The sequence below is a fragment of the Macaca fascicularis genome, chromosome 7, assembly GCF_037993035.2.
Source record: "Macaca fascicularis isolate 582-1 chromosome 7, T2T-MFA8v1.1".
NCBI lineage: Eukaryota > Metazoa > Chordata > Mammalia > Primates > Cercopithecidae > Macaca > Macaca fascicularis.
In genome coordinates, this window is record NC_088381.1 from 156,352,204 (window position 1) to 156,373,523 (window position 21,320).

Genomic DNA, 21,320 nt, shown 5'->3' on the forward strand with positions numbered 1-21,320 from the left:
AAAAAATTTTTTTTTTAATTTTTTTTCCTGGTCTCATAATGTTGTGCCAGAATCAGATTGGAAAGTAAGTCATGATATATAGAGTCAAATAAAACTCATCTGGTAAGAATTTATGGTTTGTAGGGCATGACTCCCTAGACCCCTTAGATAGGAATTTGGGCAAGATAAAAAAATCAGAGCTTAGTCCTCACATCTCCAGAAGAAAACGACATTTACCCAAGAAAGGGCATTGGAATGGGAATATGTGTGCCATGGCAAATTGTTTGCATATTAAAGGAATTAAAGGAAAATGAAGGTTTTTTAAAAAATAAAAAAAGGAGAGGATTACATACATAATTGTTTTGAGGTAATTAGCCTTAGCTCCGAGCATCAATAACAAGGGTGACGTCAGTTCAAGGTTGGACAGACAATTGCTGGGCAGATGTCCTCATAGAAGTATCTTTTTGGGTAAGGTGAGTCTTTGTTCAAGGTTGCGGTTTTTGCAGTATTTTGTGATAGTTTTTATTATCAGGCATTCATGCATGACAACTCTCCTTCATGGCCTTCCTCAGCTCCACTTGTCAGGTTTTCTTTTTTAATACGTGTGACTCTATTTTAATGCTGACGACTTTCACAATTTACATTAGAAAAGAGGAAACTCAGGCTCAGAAAGTTTTAGAAACTAATTCAAGATCAAGCCGGTAAGTAGCAGAAAATTCAGAATTAAGTTCTGCGTATCTGGCTTCCAAACCAGGATTCTTTTCATCACAGTAGCGGTTCTCAACAGAGTTGCGATTTTGCCCCCCAGGGAATATTTCACAATGTCTGGAGACATTTACGACTGTCAGGATTGGAGGTGGAGTGGGTGGGGTCTGCTTCTGAGAAGCTACTTGCTTCTAGTGAGCAGAGGCCAGGGATGCTACACGAAACAGTTCATAGGGACAGCACCCCCACACAGAGAATTACACAACCAGCCCAAAATGTCAATGGACATTTGGGCTGAGAAATCTTACGTGACAGAATGCTTCCTACCCTGTTCTGACGTTATTTCCAAGGATTCAAAGGTAACTGCTTCAAAATTAAACAAATTATAGAAAGCCATAAATAAATCAACCCCTTATTCATGTTGCAGCTCTCTTCCATTATAAAGAAAAATGGATCGAAACTTACGATAAAAGGGAGGCAGGGTCAGGACGGGGGAAGCTTGGTGAGCAGAAAGGAAATTCAAACTTATTAAGGTTAAGAATTAAGATGTAAATATGTAGATTTTTTCACTCCTAGGATTTTCACTAATCCAAAGGTTCACGGACTGCTTTGAAATTTAATTATTTGGAACTGGTTAAATGTTACCCTGACCTCAACTAACATTTGTGTTTGACTTTTCTCCAGGACCCAGGGGACGTGGATGCCAGATGAGTCCACCTCCTCTCCCTGCTCTTCCCGCAGGGACAGAGCCTGCCAGGTGCTGGTGACTTGGATCCTGACAGGAGGTCGCTCTGCGGAAAACTGGCAGGATCCCAGAGCAACAGACTGGGGCTCGATGCACCTTCCCCGCCAGGTCTCTCCGTCCGCAACTGTCCCTCTAGTACCGTGCACCCCTGGCGCGGGGAGGCGGAGCGCACGTCCTCTGCGCCGTGACGTCATAATCGCGACTCACTGGACCCGGCCCTTAGCAACGGGCCTGGCGACGGTTTCCCTGCTGCTGCCGCCCCCGCAGGCTCTTACTTTCCAGTCCTCCACTGCCGGGGCTGGGCCCGGCCAGGGGAAGGACCGAAGGGGATCCCCCGTGTCCCTACGGCGGCTGCAAGAGGACTAAGCATGGATGGCAGCCGGAGAGGTAAAGGGCAGCTGTCACGGGCTACCGCCGCCTCGCCCCTTGCTCCAGCCGGCGCTCCCAGCCTCGGGTCCGGGCAGCCGAGTGCAAGGCCGCCCCTTGGGCGCTTCCTACCCCTGGCTGAATCGCCAGTGTTGCCCGGAGCTGCCCGGGCCCGCGCAAAGGAAGAGGGAGAGACTGCTTGCCAGCCTCGCAGGTCCGCTTCTTTGCCCTGAATTTGTCGCCCTGACACCAGGGGCCCCTGTCTCCTGAACTCAGGGTCGTGCAGCCGTTAAAACCTCGGTAGCTCCCAGGCAGAGGAACCAGGTTTGGTCTTTGGAGTCAGACCGCCCCGGGCCCCAAATCAAACTCCTCTGCTCTCCATGGAGACGACCCTCAGTTTTCTCATCTCTTGAACATGAGGGTCAAATACTCAAGCCATGGAGTTCTTGAAGATTAAATGCAGATAATGTAGAGAAGATCCTGGCACATTTTAAGTGGTCAGTAAATACGAAATCTCCCATTCAGTAACTACCTCCCCCAAAGCTATTGAGTAACCCAGGGCTTCTGTAACTTTATGTAAATAGGAATCCCCTCAGAATCATGTTAAAATGCAGATTATGATTCAGTAGGTCCCTTGGGGGTGGCTGAGATTTTGCATTTATAATAAATTTCCAGGTAATGCAGTGTTGCTGGTCAGCGGACTGCAGTTTTAGCAGCAATCCGTAATCACTATATACACCTGTTATCTACTGATTTCTTAAGTCAGGTGGACATCATGGGGTGAGGTTGGGGGGTGGGGAAATATAACCTTAAATCTCTACAAATCGGCCCAAACCAAATAATTTGCATTTTCACACTTTCTGAACGAGTAGCATTCTTTCCTCGAGTCAAATGAGGCAATCTTTAGACTCCCCGCCCCTCCTAATACAGTGTTTTTATCTATTTAAAAGACTGCCTTTAAACCAAACTGCTAAATGATTCCTGGATGTCATTTTTTGAATGAGTCTGCCTTTATTATGTAGTCATTGATCAAAATAAGTGCTACTCTGATTGTAGGAGATAACTATTCATTGATCAGCAAACTGTATATTCTGACACTTTACCAACCTAGGTTTCAGAAAAAGCAAATCAAAACGCTTTATGATCTTAAGAAATTTTGCACATAAACTAAAATTAAACCCTTACTATGTACTAGGAACTATTTCCAAATTATCTCATTTAATGTACAAAAATATCTTGTTAGGCATTAGCCTTATTTCATAGTGAAGAAACTAAAGCAAAAGATCACAAATGATTTGCCAAGGTCACAGTGGCAGAACAGGATTTGAATCTAGGTGAAAAATATAAAATCTGAAGCCAATGCGTTTACTTACTATTCCATGGTAGGGATGGGCAGGGGGAAAGGATATATGTAAAATTTAGAGTATAGTAGATTTAGTAAGTTGTCAGTATTTGATTTTTGAATTATTTTAAAAATTGGGTTCATGCCAAATGTAAAAGTTAATATTTTTACAACTTGCACAATTTAGTTAGCTTCCTATTTAGGATATAATATATGATAATATCAAATATTGTTATTAGTTTTGAATTTTTAAAATAAATGTAATCAGCAAATAACTGGGGCAGTCAGCTTTCATATACTGTAAATTATTATTAATAGGAAACCATAAATAATTTTAGACAAAGCTAAAATACTTAATTGAAAATAAATTTCTTAGATTTCATTAGAAGGTGCTTTTAGTTATTTCAGATGATAAAATGTTAAAATATCTAAAGAAAAATTATGTTTTGTCATGCTCTTACTGTAATCACGTTTTAGACATTCTTTTGCAAGGCAAACCTTCTAAATGGTGGTATAATAGAGCAACAGACTGAAAAACGGTTAGTCTTGTTTGTAATCTTTGTTTCCTATTAACTAGGTCATCTTCACCTCACTCTACATCCCTGGGCCTCAGTTATTTATCAAATGGGGGCTTGGACTAGGTAATATATAAGGCGTGGCTTCCAGCTTCCTATGGGGGAAGATGAAGAAAAGATTGGTAATAACAAATTGCCATTCACTCTAATATCAATGACCTTTGGGGAGGAGAGGAGGCAACCTATTAGTATAGGTAACTGAAAGTAACTTGAAAAAAATTTTTTTCCCAGCACTCTGGGAGTTTCAGGTCTGGAGTTCGAGACCAGCCTGGGCAACATAATTAAACCCCGTCTCTACCAAAAAATACAAAAATTAGCCAGGCATGGTGGCATGTGCCTGTAGTCCCAGCTACTGGGGAGGCTGAGGCAGGAGAATCACTTGAACCTGGGAGGAGGAGGTTGCGGTGAGCCAAGATCATGCCACTGCACTCCAGCCTGGGCAACAGGCAAGACTCCATCTCAAAAAAAAAAAAATTATTTTGATCTATTGGTCTCATAGAGACACTTATCAATGGTAGATTCCGAAACCTTTGGTCTTCCGGAGAAACCCTGCCACAAGAAACACTTTCATCTTTCCTCACTGGACTTTCTTCTGGCTATTTTAATCAAATTGTGTAGGAAAATGGGCTGCTCTCATATACCCGTGAATTTCCCCACTAAGATCTTCGATCTCATTGACAGGATGTTAGTCCTAATAGTTAGAGAATGATGTTCTTTTCCTTGGCATTTGGTTTTTAGGCTACTTCTTCATGCCCCTTTGGCTCATTCTGGGTCCAGTCAGGAGATAGAAACCATACATACATTAGTTTATACAAGGAAAAGTTAAAGAATTGTTATACTTTCATAAAAGAGTATAAGATGTAAGAGGCTGGGTATGTCAGCTCATGCCTGTAATCTCAGCATTTTAGGAGGCTGAGGCAGGAGCATCACCTGAGGCCAGGAGTTTGTAAACAGCCTGGGTAACATAGCAACACCCTGTCTCTAGTATTTAAAAAATTTAATGAATTAATTAAAAAGATATAAGAAAACTGTATTTGGTACCTAGAATTAAGGGAAAGTACTCAAGGAAGGACAATTTGAAAGAGACTTTCTCCCGAAGACTGGGGTTCAGACCTCATTAGCGAAGGCGTGATTGTGCACGTGCCCAAAGCTTCATCACTGAGGAGTGGTATCAGAGGCTTCCCATTCCATGGGAAAGAGACTGATAAATTGCTTAGCCAAGTCACTAAACAAACAAGTGAACAACAATGGAAACAAGCTCAGGAGAGGATTCTGTATCTAGAGTTGCTACAATATGTTACCTAAAATGTTAACTTTTCAACAAAAAGAAATTACAAGTCATGCAAAAAAACAAAAACAAAAACAGGACAATGTGACCTATACACAGGACACAAAGCAGGACCCAGAAACTGTGAGAGGGTAGATGAATTAAGTTGTCTATTTCTCCCATCAATTCTGTTAGGTTTTTGGTTTTTTTTTTCTTTTTTTGAGACAGGGTCTTATTCTGTTACCCAGACTGGAGTGCAGTGCAGCCTCCTGGACTCAATCATCCTCCCACCTCTGCCTCCTGTGTAGCTGGGACTACAGGCGCACACCACCACACCCAGCTAATTTTGTATTTTTTTTGTACAGTTAGAGTTTCACCATGTTGTCCAGGCTGGTCTTGAACTCCTGAGCTTAGGTGATCTGCCTGCCTTGGTCTCCCAAAGTGCTGGGATTACAAGCATGAGCCGTTGTGCCCAGCCCTAATTCTGTCACTTTTAATATGACATTTATATGTAGGAATATCAGAACCCAAGGAGTATATGCCTTGGTGTACATCTGATAGTAAATAGACAAGGGAACATAGACATCAAGGAACATCTAAATTCCATGTTTGTTCTTATCACCATCTTATGCTAAAGAGAAGCTGGTTTGATTCCTGGGGCCAAATATTAACCACCTTGTTCACAGCTGTCACCTACAGATGGGTGGGGAAGCATTTCTATCCAAGGCAGTATCACTAGGTTCCAACCTTTTTTCATTCTTTTTTCATCCTTTCACACTTCTCTGGGTATACCTGTTTTTCCTTTTTCTGTGACCTATAGTGAAACATACATACAATAGAATGGAATTTGAAGGGAATAAACTACATATAGTTGAGATATCTTCTTGATCTGTTTCACATGATTTAGTAGCTTAGAGCATGGTTCAAGTACTGAGCAGTTTATATTGGTCAAGATAGTGTAATAAGTAAGATCCAGGAACCAGACTGCTTGGGCTCAGATCCCAAATCTGTCACAATCTTGTGTAATCTTTGGCAAATTATGAGTTTAACCTCTGTGCTTCAATTACCCTCATCTATAAAGTAGGGAGAATTGTAAGGATTAAATGAATTTATACCAGTAAAGTGCTTGGAGCACTGCCTGGCAGGGTTACTACTAAATTAATTAGCATTTTGACTACAAATGAAGAAATCAGCTCATACTAGTTTAAGCTAAAATGTGATTTTTTTTTTTTTTTTTTTGGCTAATATAAAGAAAAGTCTAGGTAAGGTAGAGCATCAAATATGGTTGGCCTCAGGTACTCAAATGATGTCACCAAGGAATCTCTTTCTATCTTGGTTCCACTTGACTGTGTAGGCTTCATTCTCAGACAGGTTCCTTTATATGGTTCGGGATGGCCACCAGCAATACAGGGCTTGCTTAGACCCTTCACTGGGTTTAGCAAGCCCAGTGAAATGAAAGTACCTTTCCTAATAGTTCCAGTCAAAGGCCCAGGATTGTGTATCTCATGGCGGGACTTGGATCACATAGCATTGCTGATGCTGTCAACGCAGCTGTCCAGATTTGGGTTTTATGCCTAACCCTGACAGTGGGGTCAGCTCTCTTTGAACCACCTGGGCTAAGAGTAAAGGAATAGCAGTCGCCCAAAAGAAAGTTGAGTTGTCATTTCCAGGTGAAAAGGCATTAAATTCTGGACAAGAAAAAAGTCACAGTTCTTTCTATCTGGAGAAATGAGGCTTTTCTGAGAGTTTGTTGGTATTTTTTCTACCCTCCTTCTTTCTTGGTAGAAGCTATGCTCATTTCATCACTGTCTTTTTTCCCAGTTCAGATGGCATTGCCTTGGCTTGTATTGTCCTAAGTATTTTTTTTCCATCCTGCACTCTGACCTGTGACATAGAAAGAGCTTCATAGGTATTCCGACCTCAGTTTGTTTTTCTGTTTTAATCTATTCTGACAAGCTTTGTTCTCTGGTACTAGATTTTAGTTCTCCTATCTTGATACTTCTTTTTTCTACATTTAGTCATCCATATATCTTCTAGACTTCGTATGTGTCCTCCTTGTTATAGCTTTTAACAGCCCACCTGATAGTGAACTAGCCATCTTACCCTCTTAAAACGTCTCTGGGGGATATAGCATTTATATTTTACATATTAAATTACGTTTAATGCCGTAACTCAGACTTCCTGTTTTGGAGATTACCACTAAAAACATAATCACCTTTTGGGAAAGAAATTATTTTGTGATAAATTTATTATTTAAAAAATATTGAATATTGTTGTTTTTGTAAAAGTTGTGTTTCATTTATCCTAATTTATGATTTTTTTTCTTGTTAAAAGTCAGAGCAACCTCTGTCCTTCCCAGATATGGTCCACCATGCCTATTTAAAGGACACTTGAGCACCAAAAGTAATGGTAAGTGAGGTGCTTAAAATGGTAACTTTGTTAAAAGATTGTCTGAGTGTTTCCTTTACTTGCAAATTATATGACATGATGGAAAAATTATTTCATTTGACGAATATTTGAACTTCATATTATTAATTTTAATGAAATATAGGCGTTCTTGAGATTAGAGAATTTTGGAGTCTATGATTTCAAACTATTATTGTGCCCTGGATGTGGACTTGGCTGTCTCCTGCTCCCAGCTGCTACAGCAGCCCAGCTCTACTTTTGCCAGGAAACTACCCTGATTTAAGGCATGCCTGCCTTGTTAAAATGGTAAGTAGCAGGTATTAAAGACATAAGCACTGAAAAGGAAAAGCTATGCCAAGAAAAAGTGCACTTGAATAATACATTTCATATTAGGAGCAAAAGCCTATGGGCCTCTTTATCCAACTGGATTTCTAGGTGCTGTGATATTTTTATATTTTAAAACTTTCAAGGTAAATTTTTAAGATAGGTTTTAAAATAAATTTTTGTAATTATAGCTTAGAAGTATAAGTGAATATTCTTAGGCAAAATATTTGAAAGCCTTATTTTCCCTATTTACATGAAAAATCTTTGATACTGTTACCTCCAAATGTGTTGGGAGGATCTTATTTTCAGTTGCCTCACTTATTTGTCTTACAGTGTGATACATACATACATATACAGCCATAATCATAAACTTTAAAAAAATAAATTTTAAATAAAAAGTTGAAACTAGATTTAAAATATACATACATAGAAATCAGGATAAAGAACAATATGTAAAGTTTGCTAACTTTCTTTTAAAGAATATATGTATAGAGCTGGTATAGGTATGGTGGTTGTAAGTATAAGGCTGCCTTGCGTCACATGGAAGCTGCATCCCTTATCAACAGTGTAACCTTGAAGATGTAACTCATATCTCTGTGCCTCAGTTTTCACTTTGAATAAATGATGATAATAATGATGAGATAAGTTTATACTTATGAAGAATTTAGAACAATGCATGGTAAATGGCATTTATTCAGTAAATATTTTTAGTAGTAGCATCAAGCTCATAATTATTGCATAGGCTTATATTATGCACAGAGCCTCTGGAAGGATGCATTTAAACAGTAACGGTGTATTTCTGGGAAGAGAGACTAAAGGTCAGGGTAGAGAAGTCACTTATTTTTCAATCTCCATATGCCGTTTTATCTGCTGAATTTTTTTAACCATTTTGCATGTATTCTCAAAAACTTTTTAATGTTTAAAAAAGTTTTGCCTACATTTACATTATATACTTGTATGTAAGTGCTTAACTATTTCTAAGATTTCTTTTAAATGGTTTGAATGAGGACCAAGGAGTTTCATGTCATGGAATTTCTTTGCGATTACACTTGTTATAAGATAGTTTTAGTACTTCAAAAAGAATGTAGTAAACTGATATGTAGATCTTGTTTTCAGGTTTAAGTTAGAAATTTGCTTCTCAGAATATAATTTTTGTATGTAGAGTTTTGGGATTGGGTATTCATTGAATTTCTGAAACTCCATTGATTGTTTAAGTATTAACAGTGATAACTAATTAAGCAAGCAGCTAAACATTCTTAGTTACAAGATTGAGAGCTGCCAAAAAGAAATAGTTTTCTAAATGCAATAATAGGTCATATCCTAGAATCTCTTCCTCAGACTCTCAGGCTTGTAAAATTTTATTCTCAGGAAGATTTGAACCCAAATGGTCAATAGCTCATTGGCATTATCAGTGCAAGATTAAAGATTCACATCACAATGTCATATCAATATCTCTGGTTGAATTTCAGAACATTTTATAAGAATGAATTAAATAATCAGTACCTTGTTTATCTCATGATTTTTATATTAGTTTTAAATATATAATGATTATGTTTTAATTTTTAGCTTTTTGCACTGACTCCTCTTCTCTCAGACTAAGCACTCTCCAGCTGGTCAAGAATCACATGGCTGTTCACTATAATAAAATCCTTTCAGCCAAAGGTAAAAATGTGCAAATGTGAACTCTCTGTTCTCAATTTAAACCTCCAGCTTCACTTCTCATTAAAATACATCTATAGCAAAAATGAAAACCTTATATATATATAAGAGGATTTGTATTTGTTTGGTTTAGTGTGATACAAATTATTGACTCTAGGTACTTAGCAAATTCACACCCATTTTTGTTAACTATATTTGAAATCTATATAATGCCTGTTTTATTTCATTTTATCTCTATTGCTAATAATATTTTGTTAGATATTGCTTTTAATATAAAAATTTATAATCTGCTTTTTTGTTTACACATCTATGGAAGTTGCACAAAGAAGATGCTAGCTATATTTCTGTTTAATTTTTTTTCTTTTATCAGCTTTATTGAGATAAAACTTACATTATAAAATGCATTGATTATAATGTGTACAGATAAATACTTTGAAAAATGAACACATTTATATAAATACTACTACAACCATGCTGTAAAACAGGAATCAGCTAACTACACCGTTCAGGCCAAACCCTCTACCACCTGTTTCTGTACAGCCCATGAACTAAGAATGGTGTTCATATTTTTAAATGGTAGCAATAAATAAAAACAATATTTTGTGACATGAAATTCAAATTTAGTTATCCATAGACAAACAGTCATTTTCAATCTTTTACATATTGTCTGTGGCAGCTTTTACACTAAAAAGCAGAGTTGACCACTTGTGACAGACTGTATCACCCTGCAAAGCCTGAAGCATTTACTACCTGGCCCGTTGTAGAAAAAATTTGCCGACCCTTGATATAGAAAAAATCCATTACCTCAAAAGAGTTCCCCCTAGTCCTTTGCAGTCAGTCTCCTCCTGACAAATCCCTGGCAACCACTGATCTGGTCTCTCTCCTGTAGTTTTACCTTTTCTATAAGTTCATAGAAATGGAATCGTGTATTGTTTTGGGTCTGCCTTTTTTCAGTTAGCTTAATGATCTTGAGACTAATCATGCTGTTCTGTGTACCACCATTTATTCTTTTGTATTGTTAAGGAGTATTTCATTTAATGAATAGACCACAATTTGTTTATGATTCACGATTTGTTAAACATTTGGATTGTTTTGACTCACTTTGGGCCATTAGGAGTAAAGCTGCTATAAACATTCACATACAATTTTGGAAGATGTGTTTACATTTCACTTGGGTAAAGTTATGTGTCAGGAGTAGAACTATGAGGTAATATATTAAGTATAGGTTTACTTTTATAAGAAACTACGGTTTTCCAGAGGGAATATACCATTTCCATTTCCATTACTTCTGCACCCTTACCAACCCTTGGTGTTGACGGTCCTTTTTTAACGATTCTATGAAATAGTATAACTTCACAGTTTTAGTTTATGAAATAGTATAACTTCACAGTTTTAGTTTGCATTTCCCTGATTTCTAGTGATGCTACGTTATTATTTCCCATCTGTATATCTTCTTTGGTCAAATGACTATTCAGATCTTTTACCCATTATTAAAAATGAGTTGTCTCTTTAGTATTAAGTTGTGAGAGTTTCTTTATATACAGATTCTGTATCAGATATATGTTTTGCAGATTTTTTTTTTCTCAATCTGTAGCTGGTGTTTTCATTTTCTTATTTAAATTTGTATTCTGGAAAATTTTTTAGACTTACAGAAACATTTAAAAATGGTGTAGAGGTATACCTTTACCCTGCTCTTCTGCTAATGTTAAAAATCTTAAAAACCGTAGTATAGTTATCAAAACCAGGAAATCAATATTGATGCAATCCCATTAACTATAGACCTTATTTGAATTTCACCAATTTTTGACTGTCTTTTAAATTTTTATTTTCTCATTTAAATAGCTAAAGTTTTTAAATTTTAGTTTATATTTTATGATGCTTATATTTTTAAATGGCTAAAAAAAATCAAAAGAAAAATATTTTGTGATGTGAAAATCGTGAAATCTTTAGTTTTTTATACTTGTTTTCATAATCTGTTCAAGAAATATTTGCCTAACCTTAGGTCACTCAGATTTTCTTAATATGTTTTCTTCTAGAAGTTTTAAAGTTTTAGCCCTTACATTTAAATTTGCGATCCATTTTGAGTTAGTTTTTGTATATGGTATGATATAAGGGTTTTGATGTTTTTTGTTTGTTTTGTTTTTTTACCTCTTCATATCCAAATTTCCCAGTTCCATTTGTTGAAGAGGTTATCTTTTCTCTATTTAATTGTCCTAGTACTTTTTGAAAGTCAGTTGAGGCTGGGCGCGGTGGCTCACGTCTGTAATCCCAGCACTTTGGGAGGCCGAGGCGGGTGGATCACGAGGTCAGGAGTTCCAGACCATCCTGGCTAACATGGTGAAACCCCGTCTCTACTAAAATTACAAAAAATTAGCCGGGCGTGGTGGCGTGCGCCTGTAGTCCCAGCTACTTGGGAAGCTGAGGCAGGAGAATGGCGTGAACCCGGGAGGCGGAGCGGAGCTTGCAGTGAGCCGAGATTGTGCCACTGCACTCCAGCCTGGGCGACAGAGCGAGACTCCGTCTCAAAAAAAAAAAAAAAAAAAAAAGAAAGTCAGTTGACCATGTACGTGGGTCTGTTTCTGGACTTAACTCCTTGGTTCTGTTGATCTATATGTCTGTCTTTAAGCCCCATACCACACTGCCTTAATTATTGTAGCATTACAGTAAGTCTTGAAATCAGGCCGTGTAAGTCTTCCATTTTGCTTTTTTTCCCCCAAGCTTGTTTTGGGACTACATTATAAGTATGTTAAGTCTGTTTCATTCTGAATAGTTTATATTGCTGTGTTTTCAAGTTCACTAGTATTTTCTTCTGCAGTATTGAATGATTTATTAATCCCAACAGTGTATTTTTAATCAAGGGTATTGTGTTTTCCATCTCTAGAAGTACAATAAACAACTGCAAGGTCTGGAATATTTTGTGACTTCCACATTTGGTATTTGTCATTTATAAGTACTGAGAATATTATTAAACTATTAACTTTCTCTTTCAGCTGCAGTAGACTGCTCAGTTCCAGTAAGCATGAGTACCAGCGTAAAGTGTAAGTAATTTTTTAACATTATTTTAATTAAAAAACAATTAAGATAAAATATACATCATATAAAATTTACTGTCTTAACCATTTTTAAGTGTCCAGTTCAATATTAAGTACATGAATATTGTGGTACAATAATAACCACTACCTCCAGAACTCTCTTTATACTGCAAAACTGAAATTCCTGTGCCACATAAACATTAATTTCCTCCCATAGGCCCTGGAAACCAACATTCTTTTTATCTCTGTGAATTTGACTACTGTCACCATTGTACTTACAATCTCTATGAATCTATTTTAGGTACCTTATATAAGTGGAATCATATAGTGTTTGTTCTGTTGTGACTGGCTTATTTCACCTAGCATGATGTCCTCAAGGTTCACCCACATCATAATGCGTCAGAATCTCCTTTTTTAAGGCTGAATAAAATTCCATTCTGTATATATACCACATTTTATTTATGCATTCGTCAGTTGATGGACACTTGGGTTACATTGACCTTTTGGCTGTGGTGAATAAACTATACTGCTATGGACATGAGTATACAAATACCTCTTCAAGACCCTCCTTTTAAAGATTTTGGGAGTATATTCAGAAGTGGAATTGCTAAATCATATATTCTATTTTTAATTTTTTGAGAAAGCATACTATTTTCTTTTTCTTTTTTTTTTTCTTTTGAGACAGGGTCTCATTCTATTGTCCTGGGGCTAAAATGCAGTGGAGTGATCTCACCTCACTGCAAGCAATCCTCCTGGGCTCAAGCAATCCTCCCACCTCAGCCTCCCAAGTAGGTGGGATTACAGGTGCAAGCCACCATGCCCAGCTAATTTTGTCACAGCCTGTAATTGTCTTTTTATGTAGAGACAGGGTTTTACCATGTTGCCCAGGCTTGTCTCAAACTCCTGAGCTCAAGTGATCCATCTGCCTCAGTCCCCCAAAGTGCTGGGATTATACGCGTGAGCCACTGCACCCAGCGACCACATCGTTTTCTGTAGCAGCTGCACCATTTTACATTACAACTAATGATGCTCAAGTATTCAGATTTCCCCATGTCCTCCCCAACACTTGCTTTTTTCTATTTGTTTAATAGTAGCCATACTAAAAGGTGTTGACACATTGCCTTTTGAGAAAGCATTTCTAACTTCAAAATTATCCAAAAATACCCAGGCACAGTGGCTCACACCTATAATCAGCACTTTGGGAGACAGAGACATGTGGATCACTTGAGCCCAGGCATTTTAGAGTAGCCTAGGCAACATGATGAAACCCTGTCTCTTCAAAAAATACAAAAATTAGCTGGACGTGGTAGCATGCAACTCTGGTCCCAGCTACTCAGGAGGCTAAGATGGAAGGATTACTTGAGCCAGGGAGGTCAAGGCTGCAGTAAGCCATGATCATGCCACTGCACTCCAGCCTAGGTGATAGAGTGAGACCCTGTCTCAAGAAAAAAAAAAAAAGGAAAAAGAAAACCCATAATATTGACACAGTATATATAGAATTCTTATATAGCTACCCTTTGACCAAGTATCTTCGTTTTTAGAAATATTTACTAAGCAAATCATCCGACTGAAAATTTGAAAACCCTGTTTAAAAATTTCTGAAGAATACCATTTGAAGGCTTTGTTTGATTTCAATTAAGAAATGTATACTTTAAAAATAGGATACTTTAAAAGTGTATACTTTAAAAACATGGCTGTCACAGCCTATGATTGTCTTATTAATCATATAAAAATCAGTGTTATAAATTTTAAGTTCAGTGTTTTCTAAGTTTCTAAGTTTTCTAAGTTAATATTTGAATTTATGTAGAGTTTGAGAACATTTCTACATTAAAAAGTAAATATTCACCTAAGGTTAGTTCATGGTAAATGATAAATGAATAAAAACATAGATAGGGAAGTGCCTTTTGGTTGCAATCTAGGAAAGATCAGAAACAGTAGGAATGGTTAACTCATCTCTTCTTGTATATCTTCTTAGTTGAAGAGATAGAAGGTAGGGGAGACAGTAGCTACCAGCTATAGTTCATAGCTACAAACACAGTGTCTTTCTCAGGCCTTGTGCTTGACACTTTGTATTCTCCCTTTTCTATTCTTTTTATGTTTGCAACAAACCTTTGTGTAGGCTGTCATTTTTTATGGAAAATTAGATTCAAATAATTTTAAAGGAGGAAAAAAGGCATGTTAGGCAAGAGTAGAGACTGCTTACTACATATTTTTAAAGACCAGTTTGGTCACTACATACAAGTTATATGGGCAAGTCATTTTACCTCTAACCTTCCTTTTTTGTGAAATGAAAGGTAATTAGATGATTTCTAAGGACCCTTCCAGATTTTTAATTTTTGTGCTTTATATTTTTTTCTTCTGTATCATATTAGTAACTTTTTTCTAGCACAAAACTGGTTCATTGTTTACATGCTTTAAATATCTGGATCATTTGAATTAAGTTGGTTTTACCTAATTGTCATGAGAGCAAATAATCCTCCTTAACTGTGTGTCAACTTTAATTAGGAAAGCTTTGCAAAATTTTCATACTGGTATTAATTTTTTTAAAAAAATAGATATATAAAATAAAATTATCCCCTTTTTAAAAAAAAAACTTGAATATATGTATTAATCCTCTTATTCAACCACACTTTTGGGTTTAAAATCCAAATTTTTACCCTTCACATTCCCAGCTTAGACTGGCACCACCACACACACCTGCTCAGACCCAGTACCCCTACGTATCTTCAGACCTGACACTCATGCACACCCCACTAAGTTGGTGGGCTCATACCCACCACAGGTAATATGATGGATAATTTCCCTATTTAAGCCAGTATGTAAAGTCTGGAAGAGGTGAGTACTTCTTCAAATGTAGAGACAGAAATGCAGGTCTACATGGAACACAGAAAAATATAGGAAACATGACACTACCAAAGGAACACAATAAATTTCTAGTAAAAAGTCCCAAGAAATAGAGATCTATGAATTGCCTGACAAAAATTCAAAATAATTGTTTTGAAAAAGCTTGGCAAGAGAACACTGATAGACAACTCAAAGAGATCAAGGAAACGATACATGAACAAACTGATAAGTTCAACAAAGAAAATTTTTAAAGAAGCAAATAGAAATTATAAAGCTGAAGGAAACGAAAAATACAATAGAGGGTTTTAACTGCAGACATGTTAAGGTAGAATAATCAGAAAACTTGAAGACAGGTAATTGGAAATTATTCAGTCAGAGAAGAAAAACAATTGAAAAAGAGTGAAAAAAACCTAGGGATATAGGGTATATCATTAAGCAAACCATGCATACTATGGGAGTTTCAGAAGGAGAGACTGGCAGAAAGTTTGTTTAAAGAAATAACGACTGGAGAACTTCCCAACTCTAGGGAAGGAAATGGATTAGATTCAGAAAGCCCAAAGGATCCCAAATAGATTGAACATAAAGAGGTCTATTCCAAGACACATTGTAATTAAATTGTCAAAAATTAAAGACAAAGGGAGAATTTTGAGTGTAGCATGAGAAAGGCAACTTATCACATACAGAATCCTATGCAAGATCATCAACTAATTTCTCACAGCAACCTTGCAAACCAAGAGAAGGTGGGATGATATAGTCAAAATACTGAAAGAAAAAGAAATTGCCAAGAATATTTTACGTAGCAAAACTCCTTCTTAAAATGAAAAAGAGATAAAGTCTTTCTTAAACTAACAAAAACTGAGGAAGTTTGTCACTACTAGACCTGACTTTCAAGAATTGCTCAAAGGATTTCTTCAAATTGAAACAAAAACATGTTGACCAGCAATATGAAAGCATAAGTCTTTCTGGTAAATATAATAACATAACACTGTAATGGTGGTGCATAAATCACGTTAAACTCTAATATATGCTGTTTTATTAAATATTGAGATAATTGCTTTCCTTTAAAGGAGAACTTCATATGGTTTGGGTCCCGTTTAGGATTTTCTGCAGGGCCCACATGTAGATGTATAAAAGTTAACATTTTTGTTTTTTAAAAAAAACATAATGTAAAAATTAAAAGACAACAATATTAAAAATAACTATAACCACAAAAGTTAATGGATGCACAGTGTAAAAAGAAATAACCCTCATTACAAGAATACAAAGTATTGGAAAAGGGAGTAAAAGTGTAGAGTTGGCCAGGCATGGTGGCTCATGCTTGTAATCCTAGCACCTTGGCAAGTTGAGGCAGGCAGATCACTTGAGCCCAGGAGTTCAAGACTAGCCTGGGCAACATGGTAAAACCTTGTCTCTACAAAAAATACGAAAGATTTGCTGGGCATAGTGATATGCACCTGTGGTCCCAGCAACTCAGGAGGCGGAGGTGGGAAGATCACCTGAGCCCAGGGAGGTCGAGACTGCAGTGAGCCATGATCACACCACTGCATTCCAGACTGGGCGACAGAGTGAGACCCTGTCAAATAGGGTAACAAGAAAGAAAAAACCTTAATAGACACATAAAAAAGAATCAAAACAAATCACTCCCAAAAAAGCTTAAAATAACAAAGAGAAAAGTAGAGGAACAGAACAATTGCAAAACAAAATCAGCTAACAAAGTGGCAATAGTAAGTTCTCACTTATCAAAAATTTCTTTAAATGTAAATAGTTTAAACTTCTCAATCAAAGGCATAGAGTAGCTCAATGTATATGCTGAAAATGAAGGATATTCCATGCAGATGATAACAACAACAAAAAAAAAACAGGTGCTGCTATACTTAACAAAATAAACATAAAATTATCTCCTTTTTTTTTTCTCTTTTTGAGATGAAGTCTTGCTCTGTTGCCCAGGCTGGAGTGCAGTGGCGCAATCTTGGCTCACCACAACCTCCGCCTCCCAGGTTCAAGCGATTCTACTGCCTCAGCCTCCCAAGTAGCTGGTACTACAGGCGTGTGCCACCATGCCAGGCTAATTTTTGTATTTTCAGTAGAGACGGGGTTTCACTACGTTTAACAGGCTGGTCTCCAACTCCTGAGCTCATGATCTACCTGCCTCGGCCTCCCAAAGTGCTGGGATTACAGGCATGAGCCACCGCGCCTGGCTTTAAAATGATCTCTAGATACAATGACAGCCATTATATATTTTTTAAAGGGTCAACTTAACAGGAAGATGTAACAATCATCTACATACCCAACATCAGAACTCCTAAATATATCAAGTAATTGTGTACAAATCTGAGGGATAAATTACATTAATACAATAATAGGAGACTTCAATAATCCACTTTCAATAATGGATATAGAACCCAGACAGAAATCATTTAAACAGCTGACTTGAACAGCATAACAGACCAAAGGAATTTAACAGATATGTACAGCCCTTTACACCCTATGGAAGAATATGTATTCCTCAAGTGCACATGAAACCTTCTTCAGGATAAATCTCATATTAGGCCACAAAATCAGACATAACATATTTAAGAAGTTTAAAATCATTCCAAGTATCTTTTTTCAACCAGAATGGAATAAAACTAAAAATTAATAGCAGTAAGAAAATGGGAAATTCACAAATACATGGCAACTAAACAACACATTCTTGAACAGGCATTGAGTCAAAGAAGAAATAAAAACAGAATTTTTATATCTTGAAGCAAAGGAAAACAAAACCACAATATACCAAAACTTATGGAAAGCAGCAAAATTACTACTAAGAGAGTGGTTTATAGTGATGAATACTTACATTAAAAGAGTGGATCTCAAGCGACTCAACTGTATACCTCAAGGAACTAGTAGAAGAAAAATAAACTAAGCCCACCTGGGTAAATCCCTAGAAACATACAACCTACAAGAACTGAATCAAGAAGAAATATCCCAAATAGACCAATAGAAAAAAGGAGATTGAATCAGTAATTAAAAACCTCCAACAGAAGCCAGATGTGGTGGCTCATGCCTGTAATCCCAGCACTTTGGGAGGCCAAGGCAGGCAGATCACTTTAGATTAGGAGTTCGAGAACTTCTGGCCAACATGGTGAATCCCCGACTCTATGAAAAAATACAAAAAAATTAGCCAGGCATGGTGTTGTGCACCTGTAATCCCAGTTATTCAGGAGGCTGAGGCAGAAGAATCACTTGAGTCCAGGAGGTGGAGGTTGCAGTGAGCCAGATCATGCCACTGCACTCCAGCCTGGGCGACAGAATGGGATAAAATCTCAAGAAAATAAAATTAAAAATTAAAAAAAAAAAAACTTCCCAACAAAGAATAACCCAGGACCAGATATCTTCATAGGTAAATCTACCAAATATTCGAAGAAAGGTTAGTACCAGTCCTTCTTAAACTCTTATAAAAATAGAAGTGGGAATACTTCCAAACTTATTTTATGAGGCTAACACCACCCTGATGCCAAAACCAGACAAAGACACCACAAGAAAAGAAAGCTACAGGCCAATATATCTGATTAATTTAAGTGCAGAAATCTTCAGTAAAATACCAGCAAACTGAATTCAACTGCATGTTAAAAGAATCAAACACCATGACCAAGTCAGATTTATCCCTGGGATACAAAGGTGGTTCAACATATGCAAATCAACCCGTATGATGTACCACAGTAACATAGTGAAAGATTAAACACTACACAGTCATCTCAATACATGCAGGAAAACCATTTGACAAAATTCAGCATCCATTCGTGATAAACTCTCTCAACAAAATAGGAATAGAAGGAACTTACCTCAACAGCATGAAAGCTATATATGAAAATCCCACAGGTAACATGATGCTTAATGAAGAAAAACAAAGCTTTTCCTCTAAGATCTGGTATAAGGCAAGGATTCCCCATTTTTGCCACTTCTATATAACATAGTACTGGAAGTCCTAGCCAGAGCAATTAGACAAGAAAAATAAAAGGCATACAAATTAGAAAGAAAGAGAAGTAAAACTAGGTGTGGTGGCTCACACCTGTAATCACAATACTTTGGAGGACCAATGTGGGGAGATCACTTGAGGCCAGGAGTGGCCAGCCTGGGCAACATAGTGAGACCATGTCTCTACAAAATAAAAAAAACTAAAAATTAACCAGGCATGGTGACACATACCTGTAGTCCTAGCTACATTGGAAGCTGAGGCAGGAGGATCACTTGAGCCCAGGAAGTCAAGGTCGCAGTGAACTTTGACCATGCCACTGAACTCCAGCATGGGCAACAGAGAAAGACCCTGTCTCAAAAAAAAAAAAAAAGTAATTTCTGTTTGTGATGACATGGTAATATAGGTAGAATACCCTAATGCCCAATAAAAAAGAACTGTTGCAATAAAGAAATTTAATATAGTTTCAGGATACAAAATTAATGTACAAAAACCAGTGGCATTTCTGTACACAACTGTCTGAAAAGGAAATTAAGGAAACAATGCCATTTGCAACAGCAACAGAAAGGGTAAAATACTTAGGAATAACCTTAAACAAAAAGGTTGAAAACTTGTACACTGAAAACTATTAAACATCAATAAAGGAAATTTTAAAAGACACAGATAAATGGAAGACATCCATGTTTATGAATTGGAATAATCAATATTGTTACAATTTTTGTACTACCCAAAGTGTTCTATAAATTTACTGCAATCCCTATAGAAATCTCAAAGACATTCTTTACAGAAATAGAACAAACAATCCTATTGTTTGTCCTATTGTCTAAAAAGACAACGTATAACAAGTGTTCGCAGGGATGTGGAGAGAAGGGAACCCTTGTGCACTCTTGCTAGGAATGTAAGTTGGTACAGCCATTAGGCAAATCAATATAGAGCCTCCTCAAAAAATTGAAAATAGAACTACCATATGATTAAGCAATCCCACTTCTGAAGACCATAAACAAAACAATCTTGAGCAAGAAAAACAAGGTTGGAGAAATCACACTTTCTAAATTTCAAAATATATTTCAAAGCTACAGTAATCAAAACAGTATGGAACTGGCATAAAAACACTTATCAGACCAATGGAAAAGAATGGAGAACCCAGAAATAAATCCATGTATTTATAGTAAACTGATCTTCAAAAGGGTACCGGAAACACACAATGGGGAAAGGATAGTGTCATCAATAAATGACTCTGGGAAAAGTGGATAGCCCCACGGAGAAGGATGAAAATGGACTCTTAAACCATAAACAAAAATCAACTCATACAAAAATCAGCTCAAAATGGATTAAAAAACTTAAATATAAGGCCCTAATCCATAAAACTACTAGAAGGGAACATAGAAAAAAAGCTTTTTGGCATTAGTCTGGGCAATAATGTTTTTGGATAAGACTCCGAAAGCCAGGCAACAAGAGCAAAAATAGACAAATGGAATTCACCAAACTCAAAAGCTTTTGTACAGCAAAGGAAACAATTGACAGAGTAGAATGCATAGGCAACTTACAGAACGGGAGGAAATATTTGCAAACCATGTATCTGATAAGAGGTTAATATCCCAACTATGTAAGTAATAAGTACAACTCAATAGCAAAAAAAAAAAAAAAAAAAAAAAAAACCTTGCTATAAAAATGCATGAAGGACCTGAGTAGGCATTCTCAAAGGAAGACATACAACTGGCCAACAAGTATATGAAAAGATGCTTAACATTACTAATTATCAGGGAAAATGCAAATCAAAACCCTAATGAGATATCAATCACACCTGTGAGAATGGCTATCAAAAAGACAACGTATAACAAGTGTTCGCAGGGATGTGGAGAGAAGGGAACCCTTGTGCACTCTTGCTAGGAATGTAAGTTGGTACAGCCATTAGGCAAATCAATATAGAGCCTCCTCAAAAAATTGAAAATAGAACTACCATATGATTAAGCAATCCCACTTCTGAATATATATCCAAAGGAAATGAAGTCAGTATGTCAAGAAGATATCTGTTCTCCCACGTTTGTTGCAGCATTGTAGTAAGTAGTCAAGATATAGAAACAACCTGTCTGTTGACAGATGAATGGATAAAGAAAATGT

General features: G+C 36.8%; 1 protein-coding gene across 17 annotated transcripts in view; it reads left to right on the plus strand.

The window, feature by feature from the left end:
- The first annotated feature begins 1,665 nt into the window (after window positions 1–1,665).
- The window catches only part of SPATA7 (spermatogenesis associated 7), a 63,869-nt gene continuing 44,214 nt past the window's right edge, over window positions 1,666–21,320 (plus strand). For 3 of the 17 annotated variants that reach the window (XM_073998000.1, XM_005561977.4, XM_073997995.1), the window contains exons 1-5: window positions 1,666–1,816; window positions 7,314–7,388; window positions 7,531–7,691; window positions 9,276–9,371; window positions 12,359–12,406. Coding sequence is in view for 15 of the 17 variants with exons in the window: in XM_005561977.4 (XP_005562034.1) it covers window positions 9,335–9,371; window positions 12,359–12,406 (85 nt within the window). In the remaining 2 variants the exon portion in view is untranslated. Of the gene's footprint in view, window positions 2,010–7,311; window positions 7,389–7,530; window positions 7,692–9,275; window positions 9,372–12,358; window positions 12,407–21,320 lie in introns of those variants that run through there. The other 14 variants (XM_065549185.2, XM_073997996.1, XM_015453254.4 and 11 more) reach the window with 8 other exon arrangements.